The 21,674-nt window shown below is 44.0% G+C and overlaps 1 protein-coding gene across 1 annotated transcript; it reads right to left on the bottom strand.

The window, feature by feature from the left end:
- Window positions 1-11,600: 11,600 nt before the first annotated feature.
- Window positions 11,601-19,109, bottom strand: LOC109938302 (nuclear factor 7, brain-like). The gene is made up of 7 exons (XM_048616685.1): window positions 18,804-19,109; window positions 18,526-18,692; window positions 17,163-17,252; window positions 16,811-17,044; window positions 14,960-14,982; window positions 14,764-14,873; window positions 11,601-12,148 (listed from the first exon to the last, which is right to left on the bottom strand). Exons 1-7 carry the CDS (start codon window positions 19,057-19,059, stop codon window positions 11,601-11,603), a joined length of 1,428 nt encoding a protein of 475 aa, XP_048472642.1. The 5' UTR covers window positions 19,060-19,109.
- Between the last annotated feature and the right edge of the window lie 2,565 nt (window positions 19,110-21,674).

Raw genomic sequence — 21,674 nt, 5'->3', positions numbered from 1 at the left:
TACACAGGGCTATATTACTGTGCTGAACACAATGGACAGTCTGTGACTGTACACAGGGCTATATTACTGTGCTGAACACAATGGATAGAGTCTGACTGTACACAGGGCGGTATTACCGTGCTAAATAGAATGGACAGAGTCTGACTGTACACAGCCATATTACTGTGCTGAACACAATGACAGAGTCTGATGTACACACGGTGATATTACTGCGCTGAGCACAATGGACAGAGTGTGACTGTACGTGGGGCTATATTACTGCGCTGAACACAATAGACAGAGTGTGACTGTACGTGGGGCTATATCACCGCGCTGAACACAATAGACAGAATGTGACTCAATAGAAAGGTAGAAATCTTCCACAGCCGAAAATAAAATCAATTGGCCAGAAACCCCTCCACAGAACATGGTACATGTTAAAGTATTTGGGTAGCACTTTATTTGTACTAACATATTAAACATACTTCTGTGCAGTCCCTGCTGTAATATAGGAAATATGGCAGTCAATTTGAACACAACAAAGGCCAACATTCAACAACAAAATAGTGAGTTTTTTTTCAAGAGGGTTTGACTACAGAGTAAATATTGTCCAGGATAGCAGGTGATAACTCCTGCTAATATTCCAGTAGTTCTATACGTGACCTTCCAAAGCTTCGTGTTTCACATGAGACCTGAAACCAACGTCCTTGTCAATGTAGCACTCTGACAGAACTGCACTGCTGTCCAGCTTAGATTCTAACTTGACATGGTACAATAGAAAGACACATGGAAACGGCATTACAGACTCCCATAACATTACCAAATTCAATAGCATAAGGAACCATTAGAGTACCAGTACAAAGGAGATCTCAAACAAGTGACAGTGCTCCCTCAACATCGCATTGGCAGGAGCATCAACTTCAGTTGTGTCGTCAGTCTCTGGAATTCACCTACTAAGGCTTCAGAGATGAGGCTTCAGAGACGAGGAGATGTCAAAATTCCATGAAGAGAAGCTTCAGGAAGAAGGATACAAAATGCCCAGATTTGCAGGAGCTATAACTCAGAGAGTATGGATCTGTTCTGTCCAGAATCATTGATTTGAATGAAAAGCATCCAGTCCACCCCAAACCTTCTCATACTCTGGCCTCTTTGCCCAATTTGAGCATCTCTGATTCTTCCAATGATGATATTTCAGAATGGCAATAACATCTAAGGATATTCAAAGCAGTCATTCCTTCAAGAGTTTGCGGGATGAGTGATTTTCAGAGTGAAATATTGATTGGAACAGGAGAGAGGTTTTAAAGTGTTGGCACAGGAATGATGAGCTGGAAGGCCTGTTTCTGCACTGTCTAATTCTCCCAATTCGAGTGATAGTGAGAAACAGTCCATCTGATGGTTTAGGTAAAGCTTTGGTTCCTATTTTCCTCATTTCCTATTCCATCAAAATTGACCCAAACAGAAACCGTAACACCAGTGTCAAGACTTTCTTAAACCCGACCAGATGCCAGGGTTTGCTCAGAGGACCATGTCTGTTTTGTCTTTTTCTTTCAATCATTTCTTTCTCTGTTTATCTCTTCCTTAATAAAAGCTACAAATAAACATTTTGCTGAACTCCCTGAAAAATATGAAGCATTGTATGTTTTCTTGTATTATCTTCTCCAGAAGACATTAATTAGAATGCTGAGCTCATATTGCCCATTGAAATGTTTGAAAGCCATACTTGCAGAAGCAAGACACAATGGTTCACATGGATTTACATTTATTACACCGGGGGGAGTTCTGAAGTTGTAGAATTTCAATGAACAAAATTAATAAATTTACTTCCATGGTAATGGGCAGAGAGAAAGTGCGATACTTAATGTAGTTTTTATACAGTGATGTCAACATTGATTTTCTCCATTAACACAACAAACTACTCTCTATGAATATACTCTGATTTACCTCACCCTGTTCCTGCTGAAACCCTCATCAATGCTTGCCCTAACCTCCAGAACATGCTACACTCATACCCTCAAGCTTAGCCTCCCATCTTGCACCCACCAAAGTTTGAGATGATCCGAAATTCTGCTGCCTGTATTCTAATTTGCATCAAGTCGTATTCACTCATCAGTCCCAGCCTTAGCTGCTCCACTCTTCAGGCAATACCTCAGTCTTAAAGCTTGCAACCCTTATGACCAAATCTATATGTAGTTTTGCAACTCCATTCCACCATCTCTAAACCATTCAAGCAGTACGTTTCTGTAGAACAGGAGATTTCAAGAAAAATTTATTTTGTGCAATGCCTAATCCCTTTGTAATACTTTCATGAACCCAATATCTCAATACCTTTATACTCCTTCAATTGTGGCCTACTTTATGCTTCCCACTCATTTCACATCGTTGTAGTGTCTCCAACCACCTGAAAATTACTCTCTGGAATCTCGCCTGCCTGCTCCTCCCTACTATCTTAAGATTCACTTTAAAATCAATCAAATTGACGAAGATTTCAGTCAAGTGTCATCATATCACTTTCTTTGGCTCAGTGTAAACCTTTGTGTGTTTACACTCCTACGAAATATGTTTTACTGGATTAATGGCACTATACAAATATAAATTAATGTTCTTGTCTTAATCTGCCGCAACATTTTTAGTTTGTAATAAATTTGACGTTCCCTCGGATTGTATGTTCAAAATTATGAAGCTGACTGAATATTGCTAACAATTATGATTTTATTTGAATATAAATGAGCCTCAATGTATTACAGTATTTGGAGTTCAATTTCCGAAGGACATTTTCTTTCTTTGTTTATGATATGTGGGCATTGCTGACTGGGCCAGTATTTATCACCCGTCCATAGTTGCCCTTGAGAAGGTGGTGGTGAGCTGCCTTCTTGAACTCCTGCAGTCCACCTGCTGTGGTTTGACCCACAACGTCATTAGGAAGAGAATTCCAGGATTTTGACCCAGCGGCAGTAAAGGAACGGTGATATATTTCCGAGTCAGGATGGTGAGTGGCTTTAAGGGAACTTGCCAGTGTTTGTGGCTTGGCTCTAATACAAAAATCAGGGGCAGATAGTGATGTAGTGGTAATCCCTCTTGGGCTGGTAATCCAGAGGCCCAGGCAAACATTCCGCAGATGCAAATTCAAATCCTACCATGGCAGCTGATAGCATTTAATTTTAATGAATAATGTCTTGAATTTTAGTTATGTCCCAAAAATAAAATAAACTGAATAAAATAAAAATAAACTGAAGGCTACTCTCTGTCATTGTGACCAAGCCAACTGGCTTCATTTGTAAAAACCTACCTGGTGTCCATTAGGGAAGGAAAGCTACCATCCTGAACTGGGTCTGGCCCCAAAGTGACTTCAGACCCACAGCAATGTGGTTATGAGATAACCACTCAGTTCAAGGGCAATTAGAGATGGGCAACAGATGCCATTGATACCACATCCCATAATAGATTTCACAAATATCTCCATCACTAGCAGAACATGTTTCTCTATATCTACACCATCGAAAACCTCAACATAATCACTCCTTAACCTTCACCATACCACAGAATAGGAGACCATTTTGTAATAACATTGGAAAATACTGGAGAAACTCAGCAGGTTTGGCAGCATGTTAACTTTTATTCATTTAAGTGAATGTGGGGCTGGGTGTCAGTGTTGCATTTATTGCCTGTCCCTAGTTGCCCCGAGAATGTCACGGTGAGCTGCCTTTTAATTTCCTTGTGGGATGTGGGCATTGTTGGCTAGACCAACATTTAATGCCCATTCCTAGTTGCCCCTTGAAAAGGTGGGGGTGAGCTGTCTTCTTGAACCTCTGCAGTCCACGTGCTGTAAGTAGACCCACAATATCATTAGGGTGGGAATTCCAGGATTTTGACCCAGCAACAGTGAACAAACCATGATATATTTCCAAGTCAAGATGGTAAGTGGCTTGGAGGGGAACTTGAAGTTGGTGGTGTTCCCATGTACCCGCTGCCCTTGTCCTTTTAGATGGAAGTTGTTGAGAGTTTGGAAGGTGCTGCCTGAGGATCTTTGGTGAATTTCTGTAGTGCATCTTGGAGACAGCACACACTGTTGCTACTGAGCATCAGAGTCGAGGAAGTGAATGTTGAAGGTGGTGGATGGGGTGCCAATCAAGCTTGGTCCTTGATGGCTTTGAGCTTTTCTGAATGTTGTTAGAACTGTAACCATCAGGCAAGTGGAAATTGAGAATCACTGACCCTACTGGCCTCTGAGTAGACAGTTCCCAATGCTTGTTCCTGTACTCACACAGACACCTGCAGCAGTCTTGTGTCCCTGCTGACCTGAACAAGTCATGCTCAAAAGTGGAAGCATTGTTTTGACATTGAAGTTGTAATAAAGCACATTAATCCCCTAAAAATAAAATGATCCAAACCTCCTGGGATAAAGTCCACCCCAATAAAATAGGACATGTGGAGAAATACATCCAATGAATGGAAATAGTAGGCTTGTCATCAAACCCTGACCTTATGCTCCACTTCCCTGCCTTGTGGCCTCCTGTGCTGTGTCATCCTCTGGTTCTATATCATATTGATATATTTGCGACATTCATAACAAGATGAAATGAAATCACTGCACACGGCAAACTACAGAAGTCTTGTTTTTGGTAAGGCATAAAGTTCAGGGATGAGAATGGATGAAGAAAAGCTGAGCATGACATGATCACTGGCCGATGGTGGAAATTACAGGCTAGGATGCTTGAAAAAACCCAGCCTGGATTTTACTGGTGGAGGGGGCACAGAGACAGTGAAGTGTGGCTCTGTGTTTGCTGCTTTCACCCCTTTGATATTGACGATCACTTCAGGATGTTAGGCTCATGCAGTTTAGCGGGGAAGTCCAGAGATTGCACTTCGACTCAGGCCTCCACCGCAGGCAACATCGCGTAACCAGCAACCAGGGAGAATTTCAGTTTCCTTGCTCCCACTTCATGGTTTATTCCATTGTACATAATGACTTGCTCATAACTCATAATTTGCTCAGCAATGGTGTAAATTTCTTATGATAGGATAGAGGCCATCTCCAGTGAAGTCAGAAAGGTTCACTAAATTATACAAGGTAGGTTGATCGATTCAAAATCACTTTTAAAAAGTGAAAACCCTGGTAATGACTCAGTACCTCATCTTAATGAAGTAAGTGAATTGCTGAATCCAGGGTGTGAGAAACAACACAACAGGGGATTTTTCCTTGAATCACAGCTAACAGTGTCAGTATCGAAACACCAGCTGGCTTGCAAACACTCAGCAATGTTATTCTTGACAAAATTAAGCAGACAAAACAAACTTTCAGACCTTTCAGTCCATCACACATACTATCCCGGGGCCAGGGTGTGCCAAATCGCACAGATTTTAAGAGGAAACATGAAGAATGAAAAGTGACAGCACAATCGTGGGCTAAAGGACCCATTCCTGTGCTGTACTATTCTAATCTTTTCCGTGAGGAAACCCTGGGATGTACAAAATGGAAAAGGAGATCGTTCCCATTGATTGAAAGTGGGGCAACATGGAGTCCATCAAGCTTCGGATTACAAGGCAGTTGGGACTGACGTAAACTAGACTGTTACTTGCAGTCACAAGTCAAGTCTGGTCATGGTTCCCTGACAGACTTTTCTTTTCAAACAGTGTGGAAGCAGGCCATTTGATCCATCAAGTCCACACCAACCCTCTGAAGAGCATCCCACCCCTCTACCCAATAACCTTGCATTTCCCATGGCTAATCCACCTCACCTGCACATCCTGAGACACTAAGGGCAATTTAGCATAGCCAATCTACCTAACCTACACACCTTTGGACTGTGGGAGAAAACCAGAGCACCCGGCAGAAACCCACACAGGCTCAGGGAGAATATGCAGCCTCCACATGGACAATCGCACAAGGCTGGAATCGAACCCAGGGTCACTGGTGCTGAGGCAGCAATGCTAACCACTGAGCTACTGTGCCATGATGAAATGTGACAAAAAGGGAAATAATATTACTTGTATGTGTAATAAGTTGTTGTAAAGTGTTTGCAATGTAATTTGCTGCATTTTAATAATTTTGTAAAAAAAACATTGCAAAATTTTTTTCCAATGTTCAGAGGAGGAAGGAGTGGGATAAATGTAAGACTTTACAAGTGGCTTTGTTTTAAGATGTCCCCTTTAATTGAAGGTAAAACAATGTCTTCAGTGATGTCTTGGTGATCACCCTAAACTCTCCCTGATCCATTGATTTCATTGTCACACAGAAAGAGGCACAGGCCAAAACCTATGGGAAGTTGAGAACCAGTTTATAAACTTTGACAGACAGAAAGAAAGGGAAGGGTTTACTTTTTCTGAATGCCAGCTGTCAGATTCAGAGTTCTGAGGAGACCGGTTGAGAGAGTTGCTGGTTGAAGAGAAGCCATTGTTATTACAGTAGAATGCTGAAAAGAGCTGGCTTTCTGAACAGTTAGACAGGGATTTTAGAGAATTTGGAATCAAAGAGTCACCAGAGTGGGCCTTGTGGGTTGTATCAGTTGGAGAATATTCCGTGGATTAAGTGAGCGGACTTCCGAAGGAGACTGGAATACTGTGAGAGGGGGAAAGGTGGAGGAGTGTGGGGCATACCCTACAAGGGAACATATCACCCAACAGCACAGCTTAACAAATAAAATGGCCCATACAGTATTCTTGATTGAGTAAGTTGAATAATGAGGTTTACTACGTTAGATGCCTACATTAACTTGGCTGCAGTAAAAGCTCACAAATTCACTGGGAAATTCATATCTCATTTTTCAAAAATTTAAATCAGCCTCTAATGTTCTATTCCCTTTTAAGTCATTAGAACAGACAGTGGGGCATTGTGTCAATATTTTCCAATCAACATGTTCAACATGTTCAATGATATTGCATGACACACCTCTGGAGCAAGTGGGACTTCAACATGGGCCTCCTGTCTGAGAGGTATGAGCACTACCATCTGCAAAATCATCAATGAGGCACCATCTTTGTGTTGGCATGCATGCCCAATTTCGTCTTGTCCCCGTCATCACTGATATGAATACAGACAGATCTCCTGAATAAACAGATGGAAAACAGTAATAGCTGTTCTGACGTGACTGGAATGGGGTTGGTTAACTAAGTCAATTGGACAGCTGGGTTGTGCTGCATAGTGATGCCAACAGAATGGGTTCAAATCCTGTACTGACCAATGTCACCATAAAGGCCTTGCCCCTCGCAAAAGGGCTCTTGTGGTGCAGGGGTAATGTCCCTACCTCACATCCTATGTGCTCCAGAGGTGTGTTGTACTATCTCTTAGTAGGTTGATTAGGAGAACTGAGAGGCAAAAAAGGCAACAGAGAAAAGTCCACCTGTCTCCTTCAAGGGGAAACACCTGAGAAGACAGATGGGTCTCAGTTTGCCAAATTGGGCAACAGACTTCATAATAAAACATGACTGGAGCAGTTGGTAACCTCAGATAGTTGGTGATGCTAATAACACAAAGGATGTGGGTTCAATTCCCCATAATGCCCATGGTTGCTGGCTTCCACACCAAACTTCAATTCGAAGGTTAAAGAAACTGCAGATGCCAAAATTTCTAGCAAAACTCAGCAGATCTGGCAGCGTCTACAGACAGAAAGCAGAGTTAATATTTCAGTGAGTCATTGGACCCAACACATTGACCATACTTTCTCTCCACAGATGCTGCCAGACTTGCTGAGTTCCTCCAGCAATTTCTGTTTGTATTTTTAATTCTAAGGTCTTGTGGTGCAGTGGCAGTGTCTCTCAGGCAGAAGGCCCAGTTTCAAGTCCTAGCTGCCCCAGGTAGGTGTTGCATATATGTCTAAACAAAGAAAAATGTGCTTGGAGCAAATCCTGGGGACTAGCAGGTTAAAGTTGTCAGATATAAGTAAAGGCCGTGAGCAATTCAAACAAAGTGGTGGCTCAGAACCTTTCAGAGATGTGAAATTTGATGACAACACTTTTTGGAAAGATGTTTGATTTGGTGTAAACTGATTTTGTAAGAACATCTGGAAAAAATGAAGTCACATGGATTGGATTTGAACTCTGTGAGGTCACTTTGTGCTGGTGATGTGTGACCTGAGCAATGTTTGAGATTTAATTTCAATTGAAATTGCATCAGCCTTTAAGATACCTCTGTAATTACTGCAATACACTTTGAAATAGAAAGCGTGTAAATTAACTGAGGTTAACATGTTTGAGCATATTTTTTTAAAACACTAAATTTTTATGATTATAGTGATGTAGTGTGAACTGTAATGATCTTTTTTATGGCACTAGGAGATTGTCAGATCTGCAGAAAATAATCACAAGGTTCAACACTGATTCTGCAATTACGATGGCCTTGAGAGACGCAATTCGATTGTTATCCCTATTCATGTGGTACAAGAAATTGTTGCAAATGTAGCTTATACTGAAGACAATTTTGAACAGAAACTATCAGAGCAGGAATTGGCCATTCAGCCCCATGTGCCTGCTTTCCATTACAAATTGACCATTTCATTTCAACTTCACTTTCCTGCTTATACCCGCATGACTTGATGCTTTTCAAAATAAATTGTTGTGTTCTTAAGGCTTGTTGTTTTGTCATTGTTAAGGTCAGCATTGACTACCCATCCCTCTTTGCCTCCAGGAAGCCAGTCATTCAACTGCACCTCTCCATCCAATGGCCTCACTTGGTTGATGTACTGAGCGTCCGTCACAAGCTATTGCTTCCTCGGGTCTCTTAAAGAATGTGGAAGCTTCCTCCAGGCGCTGTGCCTCCACTTCTCACAGCAACACCACTTTCACTGACTCTTCCACTCATTCCTCTATTTCCACTTTAGCCTGACATATCTCACCCTGAGTACAGTTGCACAGTTGCAGTTGGATGGAAGAGGCTGATGATCAGTGCTCCTTTGATGGTATCTCAGTCTATTGTCTGCAATACTGCTTTCTCCCAGGAGTTGGCTGGCTGTTGATGGATGGGAAGTGCTGGGGACCATACTGAGTTTAACATGAGTGAATGATGCAAGCTGGATGGCGCAGCTATTCTCTCCCTGTATCCACAGCTTATGTGTGCACATGAGCAGAAAGGCATCTGTTTGTTGCCCATTCATCAGCATTGGCATTAGATCCAACAAAGTCCAAGTCCCAGGAGTCACGATTCATCTGGTGGCATGTGGCCAAGCAGGCCAAACCTGGAGCCCCAGATCTTTAGGCAGAGAGGACAGGAGTCAGCTAGAAGAAGCAGTTTCTGAAGTCTTGCAGGAGTGCCCTTAAAATATCACCCTTGTCCTCCTTGAGATTGTGATCCATCCTTCAAATGGCAGGAGAGAGGATCTGCTTCAGAAGCCAACAATTTGATGTGAGGATGGAGTGTCCAAACAATTGGAACTGGAGAAATAATAATAGGGAAGCAGGACATGGCAGAGGAGTTGAAGAAATACTTTACACCTTTAGAGTAAAAGACACCATTAGCTAATGACTAAATATTCAGGGAGCAAAAGGAGGTGAGGGCATAAATGCAATAACTAGCACTAGACAAAAAAAAAACGCAAGGGAAACTAAAGGAAGCAAGGACTGACAAGTGACCTGCACCTGATCGAATGCATCGGAGGATAGGATGGGAAATAGCCGCAAAGATAATTGATACATTGATAGCAATCTTCTAGGAATTCTTAGATTCTGGAAAAGTTCCAGACGTTTGGAAAACTGCCAATGTAATACCTTTATTTAAAAAGGGAAAGGGAAAAAAAGGCCAGTTAGCTAAATGTCGATTTCTCAATTCTGTTGTAAAGGAGTCAATAACAGGCCTTTTAGAAATACATGATATGATCAAGCCGAGTCAGTGTGGTCTCGGAAAGGGGAAAAATACCTGACAGTTCGATTAGAATTCATTGAGGAGGTAACAAACAGTTGAGATAAAGGGGAAGCAGCAGATGGAATATGTTTGGATTTTCAGAAAACATTTGTAAAGTTGCTACACATTAGGCTACTTCATAAAATAAGAGCCTACAGTACTGGGGGTGGTATATTAGCATCGATAGAGGATTGGCTTACTCATAAAAGACAGAAGTTGGGATAAAGGGGCATTTTCAGGATGGCAACCTGCTATTCCACAGGGATTAATGCTAGGGCCATGATTATTGATATATATTGACTTGAGCGATGAAAGTGAATGCACCATTGCCAAATTTGCAGATGACACAAACATGGCGGGGGTGGGTGTTGGGGGGTGAGGTTCGAAGGCAAGTGGGTGAGAATGACAAAGAGTCTACAGAGGGATGTAGACAGGTTAAGTAAGTGGGCAAAACTTGGCATATGGCATATAATGTGGGAAAATATGAGGTTATGCACTTTGGCAGGAAGAATAGAGGAGCTGAATTTTATTTAAATGGAGAAAGACTGAGGAAGGCTATAGCACACAAGAATTTGAGAGTCCTGTTCCCTGAATCACAAAAAGATAACATCCAGGTTCTGAAGGTAATAGGGAAGGCCAGGTGGAATGCTTAGCTTTACTGCTAAAGCTAAGGAGGGCTTGCTAACACTATATGAGGCACTAGTCAGACCACAGCTGGAATACTATGACAGCTTTGGGTGTCTTATTAAAATAAAGATATCATTGCATTGGAGGCAATCCAGAGAAAGTTCACGAGGCTTATACCAGGTATAGATGGATTGTCTTATGTGGCGAGGTTGAGAAGGTTGGGCCTTATACACATTGGAGTTTACAAGAATGAGAAGTGACATTTTGAAACACAAAAAATTCTTAGAGGACTTGACAAGGTAGATGCAGAAAAGTTGTTTCCCATTGTGGGAAAGTCTAGGACCACAGGGTATCATCTCAGATTAAGGGGTCACATATTATGAAGCAATAATATTTATATTCATTCGCAGGATGTGGGCATTTACCACCTATCCCTAACTGCACTAGAGAAGGAAGGTGGTGGTAAGCAACCTTTTTGAACCACTGTGGTCCCCTTGGGTTTATATATACACCCACAGTGCTGATAGGAAGGGACAGCCAGGATTTTGACCCAGTGAGTGCAGAAACAGTAATATATATCTGTGCCTGGATAGTATGTGGTTTAGAGGGGAACACGCTGGTGGTGTTTCATGTATCTGCTGCCTTTGCCCCTCGAGATACTGAAAGGTGCTATCAAAGGAGCTCTGGTGAATTAATGCCAATAACACATGCTAAAGGATCTAAATTCAGTGTATGGATCTGTAAAGTGGCTCAGACTGGGATGACTTTGACTGCAATCCATGTTAAGCAGTATGCCCCTGGAAAAGGGAGTGAGGAAAGTTGCTTTAGAAAAGCATCATGGAAGCACATGAAGAGAGTGAGTGATGAAGAATAGACAAGAACATCATGAGCAGCACAGCTGAGGGAGATGGACGACAACACAGCACCAACAACTGAGCACCCACTGCCTGATATGGGTGCCAGATCCACAAACCTGGCAAGACTGAACACTGGGCGTGTGGTACCACAAATGGAAGGACCACCTTCTCCTCTCCCAGTGCCCGATTTCACCAAAAAAGGGGTCATGTCTGGGCTACAGTGAAAGGAGGATTGAATAAGGAGAACACAAAGGGGACAGGGAAGATCGATAATCAATTGGAAATGACTGGGATTGAGCATTTCAGCCCTAATGAAATCTGGACTGGCAGATTTTCAGTGGCTCCGAGCTCTCCCCATGCCCACTCAAGCAGGGACTGAAGAAGGGATAAAGTTTCTCAGTGAACAGGTCAGTGAAAGTGTGGAGGTGGGACATGTCGTCTGCATTGTAGAAGGAAACCTGGCCACCCTCGTAGTCCAGATAGACCCCAACTTTGCGGGGCCTGGTGTGGAGCTTGAGGGGGGTGCGAGGCACTGAGCCTGCCTTGTAATCATTGCCGTTCCTCAGCCAGACGATCCAATAGCCAGCTTGCGGAATGGCCGTGATGTCCCCTTTCCTGTTGATGGATTCCTTCACCACTCCCAGGTCCCACTCGGAGCTGTCTCCCACCACCACCTCCCAGTAGTGTCTCCCTGACATGAATCCTTGGGAGCCCAGCACGCAGAGTGAAGGGTTGAACCTCTCCGGGGTGTCAGGGAGCTCTTGCTGTTTGTTTGCGTATCTGACAGTGGTCAGGTCTTCTGATATGAGGAGCCATGAGTGAGCTGTCTCAGGGTTCAGTGTCACTGATGCTGGAACTGGTAGAGAGAGCGAGAGAGAAAGAGAGTGAAAGATAACATGAGAAACCAAGCAGCTTGCAATACTTCAGCTTCGATTTATCCAAAATCTAAAAGATTTTATTCGACAGACATTACGTTATACTTTACTAAGAAATAACACACTGCACAAGCTTGAAATCTGATATTTAACAACACAATTGTCATTAGTGCTCAGCAGCCTGTGGAGAGGCAGTTAATGTTTTCGGTCTGACCACTGATCATTTTTCAGAACAGGAAACCGTTCAAGGTGAAACTAATTGAACACAGATTTAAACAAATGCAGAGGCAGGGAAGTGGGGTTGGGTAAATACGACAGGAAAAGTGTTGGCAAGGGTGGAAGACAGGAGAGATTAAAAGAGGAAAGTGATGATAGTGAAAGACAAAAGGAGATGGTAATGGGATGAGAAAAGAAAGGAAAGATCTGGAGGAGGGCAACAGGACCATTACTCGCACCAGTTGTTGGCTATAACTAGCTGGTGTGTCTCGGATGGAGCTTAGAGCCATACAGCTGTACAGCATGGAAACAGACCCTTTGGTCCAATTCTTCCATGCCGACCTGCTTTCCTAAATCAATCTAGTCCCATTTGCCAGCATTTGGCCCAAATCCATCTAAACTCTTTCTATTCATGTACCTATCCAGATGCCTTTTAAATATTGTAATTGCACCAGCCTCCGCACTTCCTCTGGTAGCTCATTCCATACACACATCAACCTCTGCGTGAAAAAGCTTCTCCTTAGGTCCCTTTTATATCTTTTCCCTCTTATCTTAAACCTTTTCCCTCTAGTTTTGGTCTTCCCTAACCTGGGAAAAAGGGAACCCTTGGCTATTCACTCTATCCATGTTCCTCATGACATTGTAGACCTCTATAAGACTTGTTTGTGAAAGGCCTGCCAAATTATACAACAAAAATTTGACTGTAAGAGCTGGCAGTACCTGTCAAAATTGGACCATTCCCTTTCCACTTTTACTTACCAATATATGTAAATTTATTAATTTTCTGCTGCAAATATTCTCCCAGACAATTTTGTTTTTGTAGCACATAATGGCTGTTTTATTCCCCTCAAAACCATCACACACCCAGTCAAACTCCACATTTGAGAATCAAGACAAGTTATAAAATGAATTAGAATATATCAGTGACAGGGTAGAGTTGAAGTGTAACCCAATGGGGACACGCGAGGTTGAAAATTCATCATCAGAGATGCTGAAGGAGTACATATTCAAATTATGAATGACAGAGGCCATTGGACCTGAATTAGGCAGGCAAAAACAGCATAAAGAGCATGCTGCCACACCAATGCCCCACTCACTGCTTCCCACGACCACCTTCTGCCCCAGGTCTGCAGAAGTCATATTGGACTTTACAGACATCTACGAACTCACCTTGAGAGTGGAAGGGAGTCATCCTCATCTGTGAGGGCCTACCAATGATGACAATGTTCAAATCCAACAGGATCTGGACAATATCAAGGCTTAGGTTGACGAGCGGCAAGTAAACTTTGAGCCATGCAAATGCCAGGCAATAACCATGCCTAATAAGAGACAATCTAACCACTGCCCCTTGGCATTCAGTGGTGTTACCATCTCTGAATCCTCGACTATCAACACCATTATCAATGACCAGAAACTCAGCTGGACTCACCACATAAACTTCGTAGCTACATGAGCAGAGAGTGAACCTGCACTATCGGAGAGTGACCCTACACCAACAGAGGGTGACCCTACACCAGCAGAGGGTGACCTACACTGTGAATCAGGAAATCTACACCATCAGCCAGGGAACCTATACAGAAAAACAAACAGAAACTGTTGGTGAATCTCAGCAGGTCTAGCAGCTTCGGGAGAGAAAGCAGAGTTAATGTTTCAAGTCCAATGGTTCTTCATCAGAACTCAGATTTCCAGTATCCACTGTTCGGTTTTATTTCAGTGTCACCCTTCGCAGAAACATTTTTAAGTGAAGGCTTCTTCCTTTCAAGCCCAAGGCTAAATGATGCTTGAACAAGTAAAGGGACCACAAATAGAATGGGTTCAATCAGTTAAGCGTTTGCTGAGTCTCAAACAGACCCCTGGCCCTAGACACTACTCCCAACTACGTGTAAAATTCCTGCTTTTGGGATGAGCTGGCCAAGGTAAGACCTTGAGCAGGAGCACAAAAGAGAGTCCATATCCGGAATTACATTTTTAAAAGGGCTCCGTTTCAAAATGACACAGTGATGCTTTCTCCTCATCCTGTCTTCCAAACAGGAAACATAAAAAATTGTTGACATGTCAACACTCGCCTGGTAACCACACTTGGTTACAGTACATGTACAGTTGGTTTGGTCAGTGCGTAACAATGTTTTACATTTGTTCTCCAACACCGTATATTGGTCAAGAATCTTGCAGTTCCTGCTTAGCGAACAGGGTCATAATTCAGCCTTGAGAACAGGAACATGGTAACTTTTGGTCGACGCTCATTTATTGTGACAGCTCATGAGATACATTCAATCAGAAAAAATGTTGTCAACATGTAGGACTGAAGGTTCCTCAGTTTCTCAGACAACCTCCCAAATGAATGAGAGTTGGAATGGTTCTAGGGGGAAGAACCTCTCACCTGGACTGATGCTCTCTGCCATTTCCTTCCAGGCAGTATACTGCAAAGGTCCTCGGAATATTCCCATTGGCAAGCGGTCAGCGACCAGGAGAAGCTGGCCTGAGTCCTCGCTGATGACAGAGAACAGCAACATTACACGATGGAAGTGAGGGCGGGCGGATGTGTCAGGTTGCAGTAAGTTCACAGGAGCACATACCTCATCTGTTGTTCAGCTTGATCCTAAAACACAACCAACAAACAGGAGGGAGCTGAGTTCCAATGGATGATGGTGTCAGGTGAAGCAGTAGGGGGAAAGATTCATACACCGAAACCAAGCACTGAATCACATCACCAGAACTATGAGGAGGCAGAAATGGGAGATGGCCATTCAGCCCTCTGTTTCCAACCTGTTCTGCCATTGAATTATGATGGTTGTTCTCTGATCTTACTTCCAGCCATCCTGCCCCTCCCAACCCCGACTTGGTTCCATAGCTTTTCCTCAAACAAGAATCAGTCTTGGATGTGAATCTTTCAATTGTTTTTTCTCATGTGTGGGGAGAGATTTCAACTCTCATTTGAGTGAAGAAATGCTTCCTGAACTCATTGCTGAATGGTTGAGCTCTAAATGTAAGGATTTGCATCTTGTGCCACACTATAGTTGCCCTCAGGATTTGTCATTGAGTCATACAGCACAGAATAGGCCATTTGGCCTATCGAATCAGTGCTAGCTGATTTACATTAATCCCACTGAGCGTGTGCAGTATCTCCAAAGCTTAAATAGATGCATCGAGTCCTGCCTTTTAAATATTATTGCTGGGCCCTGCTCCACACAGAGAGAGACTGTGTAAAAACTAAATGCTCGGCTAAACACATCAAGGATGTCGCAACATCTCCAGCCAGAACTTTGGGTTTCACCAACTCTTCACAGATCAGGCAAGAAAAGATTGAGGGGGTTGTGACTGCCTTCCCTATATGTTCAAAGGATGAAAGCTGATCTCATTGAATCTAACAGAACTCTCATGGGGCTAAACAGGGTAGATCTGGAAAAACTGGCTCCCCTCGCAAAGGGATCGAGAACTGGGGGGCAGCAGACTCAGCATAAAGATTTATGGCTAAGATGAGGAGGAATTTCTTCTGAATCTTTAGAATTCACTACCCTGAGGCCCGTGGAAGTTCTGTCATTATGTTTCATCAAGACAGGAATTATTAGATATTCAAGACCTCGAGGGATAAAGGACTACTGCAGGAAAGTGGCATTGAAATGGAAGATCAGCCACAATCTAGCTGAATAACAGAGTAGGTTCAAGGGGCTTAATGACCTCCTCACATTCCTGTCTCCCACCGTCTATAGCCTTGCCTTTGACATCCATTTCTGGAATTCTCTCCTGCAAGGGTTCCTTACGGCCGTATGACCAAGTTTCTGTAAGAGTACATGCTGTCTTTTGGATATAATGTTAAATTCAGGCCCATCTGCCCATGCACTTAGGCCAAAAACATTCTAATACGATGGAGGAGACCAGCAGTTATCTCTCAGTGGCCGGTTTAAGAGTTTTCCATCGACTACAATGACGACAAAAGGATAATCTGGTCAATGCTATATTGTCATGGGTTCTTGCTTTGTACAAATCAGTTGCTGCATTCACTACACAATGATAGTGACTACACTTCAGAATAATACTTCAATGGCTGATATATCCTGAGGTCAGTGCTACATTCTGGACAAAACCCATCCATTCAAGCATTGATCACCTGCCCCAACCTTCTCCATTGGTTGGGAGTCAGTTTTATGGTAAAGTTGATGCTGGGCATGACACAAAACTAAATTGTTGCTGTCTTTTGGATACGAACCCGTGTAGGATGGGTCTGTATCAGAGCTAGTGGGTTCCCTTGCTCCCAGGTGTGTGAGCAGTTCAATGTAGAGAAGGAATGGTGGAAGTGGGGGAGAAGGAGAAGGCTTTTCTTGCCCGTGTTGCTCTCTTGCTGTTTGAAAAGGGGTGGTGGTGGGTGGGAGGGGGGAGGGTGGTGGTGGAGGCGTGGATTTACTGCTCTGCGTGACGGCGACAATTACCTTTAGGAAGGCGATGGTGTCTTCCTGGTCCAGCTGGGTCTGCGATCTCGACAGCTTTTCCTGGATGTTATTCAGGTTCTGCTGGATGTCCAGCAGGTTTCTCTCCAACTTGTCCGAGATAATCTCCACGTTCTCCTTCAGCTCCAAAATCAACCGTTTCTCCGTTCGCATGAGGATCTGGTGCATCTTCGCAAACTCGGACGTGATGAATTCCTGCAGCTGGCTCGTCTGATCCTATAGGAATGACAACTTTATCATCAGAGCCGAGATAAAAGGAGGAGAGGGCGGCAGACAAGAAACGGGGAGGTACAGGAGGGGAAATGCATGAGAGGAGGACAGATTGAAAACTTACCCCAACCTCTAAAACGTGCTTCTGCGCTAGTTTAGCTTCCAGGAGCGTGGACTTGGCCCAGAGAATGTCGGATAGGGATTTTAGCTTTTCCTGAAATTCAGATGCGGAGGGTGAATGAGCTTGTTCACAAATTGAAACGTGGGGGAAATGCCACTTCAGGATGTGGCTGGATCTGCCGTCCCACCCATCGAACCCCACCCTCATATAAGCCACCAGGAGAGGGTCATTGTTACAGATGCACCAAATTGTTACAGCACGGAAGTAGGACAGTCAGCCCTTCTTGTCGGTACTAGCCCTCTGAATGAGCAATGTGCTCAGTACCTACTCCCTGGCACATTCTTCCTTTTCAGATGACAGTCTAATTCCCTTCTGAATGCCTCAACTGAACCTGCGTCAACCACTCTCCCAAGTAGTGCATTCCTGATCCATTCGTTCTGTGAGAAACTTATTCCCTTTTCCTGTTGCTTTGGCTTCCTTGACTAATTATGTTAAAATCCAGTCCTCTCACTTTCAATTCTTTTGTGAGTTTGAACATTTTCTCTCTCTCTTTCTCCCCCTATCTCTGTAACTGAAGCTCCTTAACTTTGGGATTGTTCTCTTGAATTGAGAATCATATCGTGGATATGTCCACGAATCTTCATGGACAGTTGACTAGCTATTGGTGTGAAGTTAAGTTTGCTCCTTCATATCCACCCACCCGTTGGGAAAATGGGGCTCATGCCAAAATTACACCAGAGCAGACTCAATGGGCCAAATGGCCCACCTCTCCTCTACATAGTCTTATGGGCTTACAGCCATGTCCTGTTAAATAGGAGGGACATGTGTTCCCACAATACTAGGCAGGGTAGATATAAGAAGGATGTTCCCAATGACCAGGGAGTCAGAACCATGGGTCACAGTACAAGGATATGGGGTGAACCATTTAGGATTGAAATGAGGAGAAATGTCTTCACCCAGAGAGTGGTGAGCCTGCGCAATTTGCAACCACAGGAAGCAGTCAAGGCCAAGATACTGTATGATTTCAAGATAGAGTTGGAATTAGCACTTGGGCCTAAGGAAATCAAAGGCTGTGGGGGGAAAGCAGGGACAGGCTATTGAGCTGCATAATCGGCCATGGTCAGAACGAATGGCAGAATAGGCTCACAGGGCCGAATGACCTACTCCTAATTCTATGTTCCCATGCTTTCTGAAAAAGTCACATTGGATTCCTTGCCTGACCTAGTTTTCTCCTCACAGATGTTACTAGAATTGAGCTATGGCTTTTTTTTTGGTTCATGGTCCCAACACTTAATGCTTTTCTTTCAGATTTTCCAGCATTTTTGATTCCAAACTTTTTGATATTTTTTTCTTTATCATTTTCTACCTTGTACATCTCCACTGCTTCACTGATGAGCATGAAGTTGTGGGAGCGGTGACTCTGACCCTCTCTACTGTCCAGGCACATCACACAGATCAGCTCCTTATCTGTCTCACAGAACAGTTTCAGCTCCTCTCGGTGCTGCCCACAGTAGAAGGGGAGCTGCCTCTGCTCTGTCCCGGGGCACGGACCTGCAGCCCCGGGCTCCTGGGGACGTGGCCTGGGGCTGGCTTCAGCTTCCTGCTCGCTCCGCTGCCGGCCTGCTAGATGGGCTCCGGTTCTACCCTCCTGCTGCTGGAAGAGGCTGCGAGCCCGCTCCGCCAAGTTCCCCAGCGCCCGGTTCAGGCGTAGCCTCCTCTCCTGGAAAACCTCCCTGCACTCGGGGCAGGAGCTGGCCTCGCTGTCCTCCCAGTAGCGCCGGATGCATCCCTGGCAGAAGTTGTGGCCGCATTCCAGGATTACCGGCTCGGCGAACAGATCCAGGCAGATCGGGCAGTTCAGGTACTCGGCCAGACCCTCCGCCTGCTGCTTGGAAGCCATCGGCCGCGGCTCCGACGCAAATTCCGCCGTTAGTTTCCCTCTGCGCCTGAAATTGCGATTGATCCTGACACCGGCCGTGCGGATGAATCCGAGAATGACCCTGAAGCGCAGCAACAAACTGTTAGTCCTTGGGATGTGCGATTCTATTGGCTACCTATGTTGTGCTGACTTTATTTTGTTTTTGTTTTTAAAAAGTCAATTCTGGATTATTATTCTAATGCGATATTTTCACAATTGAGTTTTTTTTTGTAGTTGTTATAGAGTTGTACAGCACGGAAACAACTTGTCCATGCCGACCAGATATCCTCAATTAATCTCAACCCATTTGCCAGCATTTGGCCCATATCCCAGTAAACCCTTCCTATTCATATATATTAATTCATCCAGAAGCCTTTTAAATGTTGTAACTGTACCAGCCTCCGCCACTTCCTCAGGCAGCTCATTCCATACACGCACCACCTCTGCGTGAAAAAGTTGCCCCTTAGGTCCCTTTTAAATCTTTCCCCTCTCGCCTTAACCCTACGCTCTCTAGTTTTAGACTCCCCTACACTGGGGAAAAGACCTTCTTTGTAAATCTTTTCCGAATACTTTTGAGTTTAACAACATCTTTTCTACAGCAGGGAGACCAGAATTGCATGCAATATTTTACTCATTCCTGGGATGAGGCCCTCATTTAAATGTAGCTTATCCCTATCTGCTGTTGAATGGAGTGGCTCGTTTTCAGTGGGCAGTCAAGAGCCAGCGCCATCGTTGTTGGTCTGGGGTAGTCCAGGTTGGGTCAGGCTAACAGATTTCCTTCCCTCTGTGATGTTTGTGGACCCGATAGTTTCTTTTTAAAGAACAATCGATGATAGTTTTCCTTACTGAGTCAAGATTTGTAATTCTAGAGTTTATGAATTTAGTTGCAATTCCACCAGCTGCCCGGGTGGGATTTGAACTCCCCTTCCCCAGAGCAATCATTTTAGAAAAAGACAGGAAGCACTGAAGCAAGTCACACAGGTCAGCCAGCATCTGGCCAGAGAGAAGAAGAGTGAGCGATTCAAGGCAGGTAGGACTGTTCTTCAGAATTAAAGGGCCAGCAAAATTCATAGGTTTTATGCTGTTGACAAGGAGGGTGGAGGAGCAAGTGGAACTGATGGTGAGGATGCCCCAGAGAACAAAAGAGCAAAGGGAAGTGTTGATAATAGTAGATCAATGGCATGGTTAAAATGTGGGTGTTAATGGCAGAGAGTAGCTGCAAGGAGGTGGGGGTGGAACGGAAAGGACTTCTGGAGCTCTGGGTTATGTGTGCACTGATTTTGTTGATATAGTAATTTCTGCACCCAGAGGGGCCTCAGAAGTATCTAGCTTTTTCCTCAACTGAGGATTATCCATCACAACGATTGACAAGACCCATTTCCCACACTTCTGCCCACACCCTTTCTCTTCCCTCCCACAACAATAGAGTCATCTAGTCCTCACTTTCTCCCTCACTTGCACATTCAAAGGATTATAAGACACCATTCCTGCCGCCTCCAGTGGGATGCCACCACCGGACACATATTTCCCTCATCTCCCTTGTCAGCCTTCTGCAGGATCCGTTCCCTCTGGCACTCCCTGGTTCACTCCTCCCTCTCTCCCCACACCTCTATGGCACCTTCCCATGCAAATGCAGAAGATGTAACACTTGGCTGTTAACCTTCTCCCTCCTCACTCTCCGAGGTTTCAAGCAGCAATTCACCTGGAATTTCTCTGCACCTTCTTTGTAAATGTAACACTATATTCTGCATTCTGTTCTGTTACCCTGAGGTACTTATGTAAGGTACAATTGCCTGGTTAGCACACAAAACAATACTTTTCACTGTATCTCAGTACATGTGACAATAACAAATCAAATCACTATGTGGTCTCCTGTACATTGGGGAGATGAAATGCAGTCTGGGCAACTGCTTTACAGAACACCTACATTCTATCTGGAGAAATGACACCAAGCTTCCAGTTACCTGCCACTTCAACACTACCCCCATCCCCATCCCCTCAGTGTTCCCTGGCCAATACCTCTGTCTCAGGCCTGTTGCAGTGCTCCAGTGAGGATCAGCGCAAGCTGAAGTAACAGCATCCCATTTTCCATTTGGGGACCCTGCCACCTTCAGAACTCAAATTGAGTTCAACAACTTTAGAATCTGAACATCATCTTTCATGTCCTACACCCATCACATCCCAGGCCCTGTCATCCCATGGACTGCTTTCAGCACAGCCATTTTCACTTACTCATATGTCCCCATTATCAGCTTTACTTTATCCTGAGCTGACTATTATCCAATTCCTTTGTCAGTCTAACTATAATTTTCTCTCTGTTCAGGCTCCATCCCCTTTTCCTCTCGCTCCATCCCCCCACCCCCTGTGATCAGCATAAATAGCACCTTTTCTTGTCTACTATCAGTTCTGAAGAAGTGTCACTGGACCTGAAACAATAACTCTATTCTCTCTCTGCGGATATTGCCAGACCTGCTGAATTTCCCAGCAATTTCTGTTTTTGTTTCAGATCTCCAGCATCTGCAATTCTTTGTTTCATTAAAGGTAAAACCATTTCTTCTGTGGCTGATTTAATTGTGTTAGCACCTCAGACTAATACC

The sequence above is a fragment of the Rhincodon typus genome, chromosome 35 (assembly GCF_021869965.1).
Source record: "Rhincodon typus isolate 14 chromosome 35, sRhiTyp1.1, whole genome shotgun sequence".
NCBI lineage: Eukaryota > Metazoa > Chordata > Chondrichthyes > Orectolobiformes > Rhincodontidae > Rhincodon > Rhincodon typus.
The sequence above is the reverse complement of the archived record's forward strand: the minus strand, read 5'-3'. Positions and strand labels throughout refer to the sequence as shown.

What these genes read in the sequence shown, in the direction of transcription:
- LOC109938302 (XM_048616685.1), bottom strand. Translation starts at nt 19,059, where the DNA reads ATGGCTTCCAAGCAGCAGGCGGAGGGTCTGGCCGAGTACCTGAACTGC. An exon ending in AAGCAGTGGAGATGTACAAG is followed by an intron (nt 17,253 to 18,525) that starts GTAGAAAATGAT and finishes TCTGAATTTCAG; the next exon opens with GAAAAGCTAAAATCCCTATC. An exon ending in CAAGCTGAACAACAGATGAG is followed by an intron (nt 14,874 to 14,959) that starts GTATGTGCTCCT and finishes CTCTGTCATCAG; the next exon opens with CGAGGACTCAGGCCAGCTTC.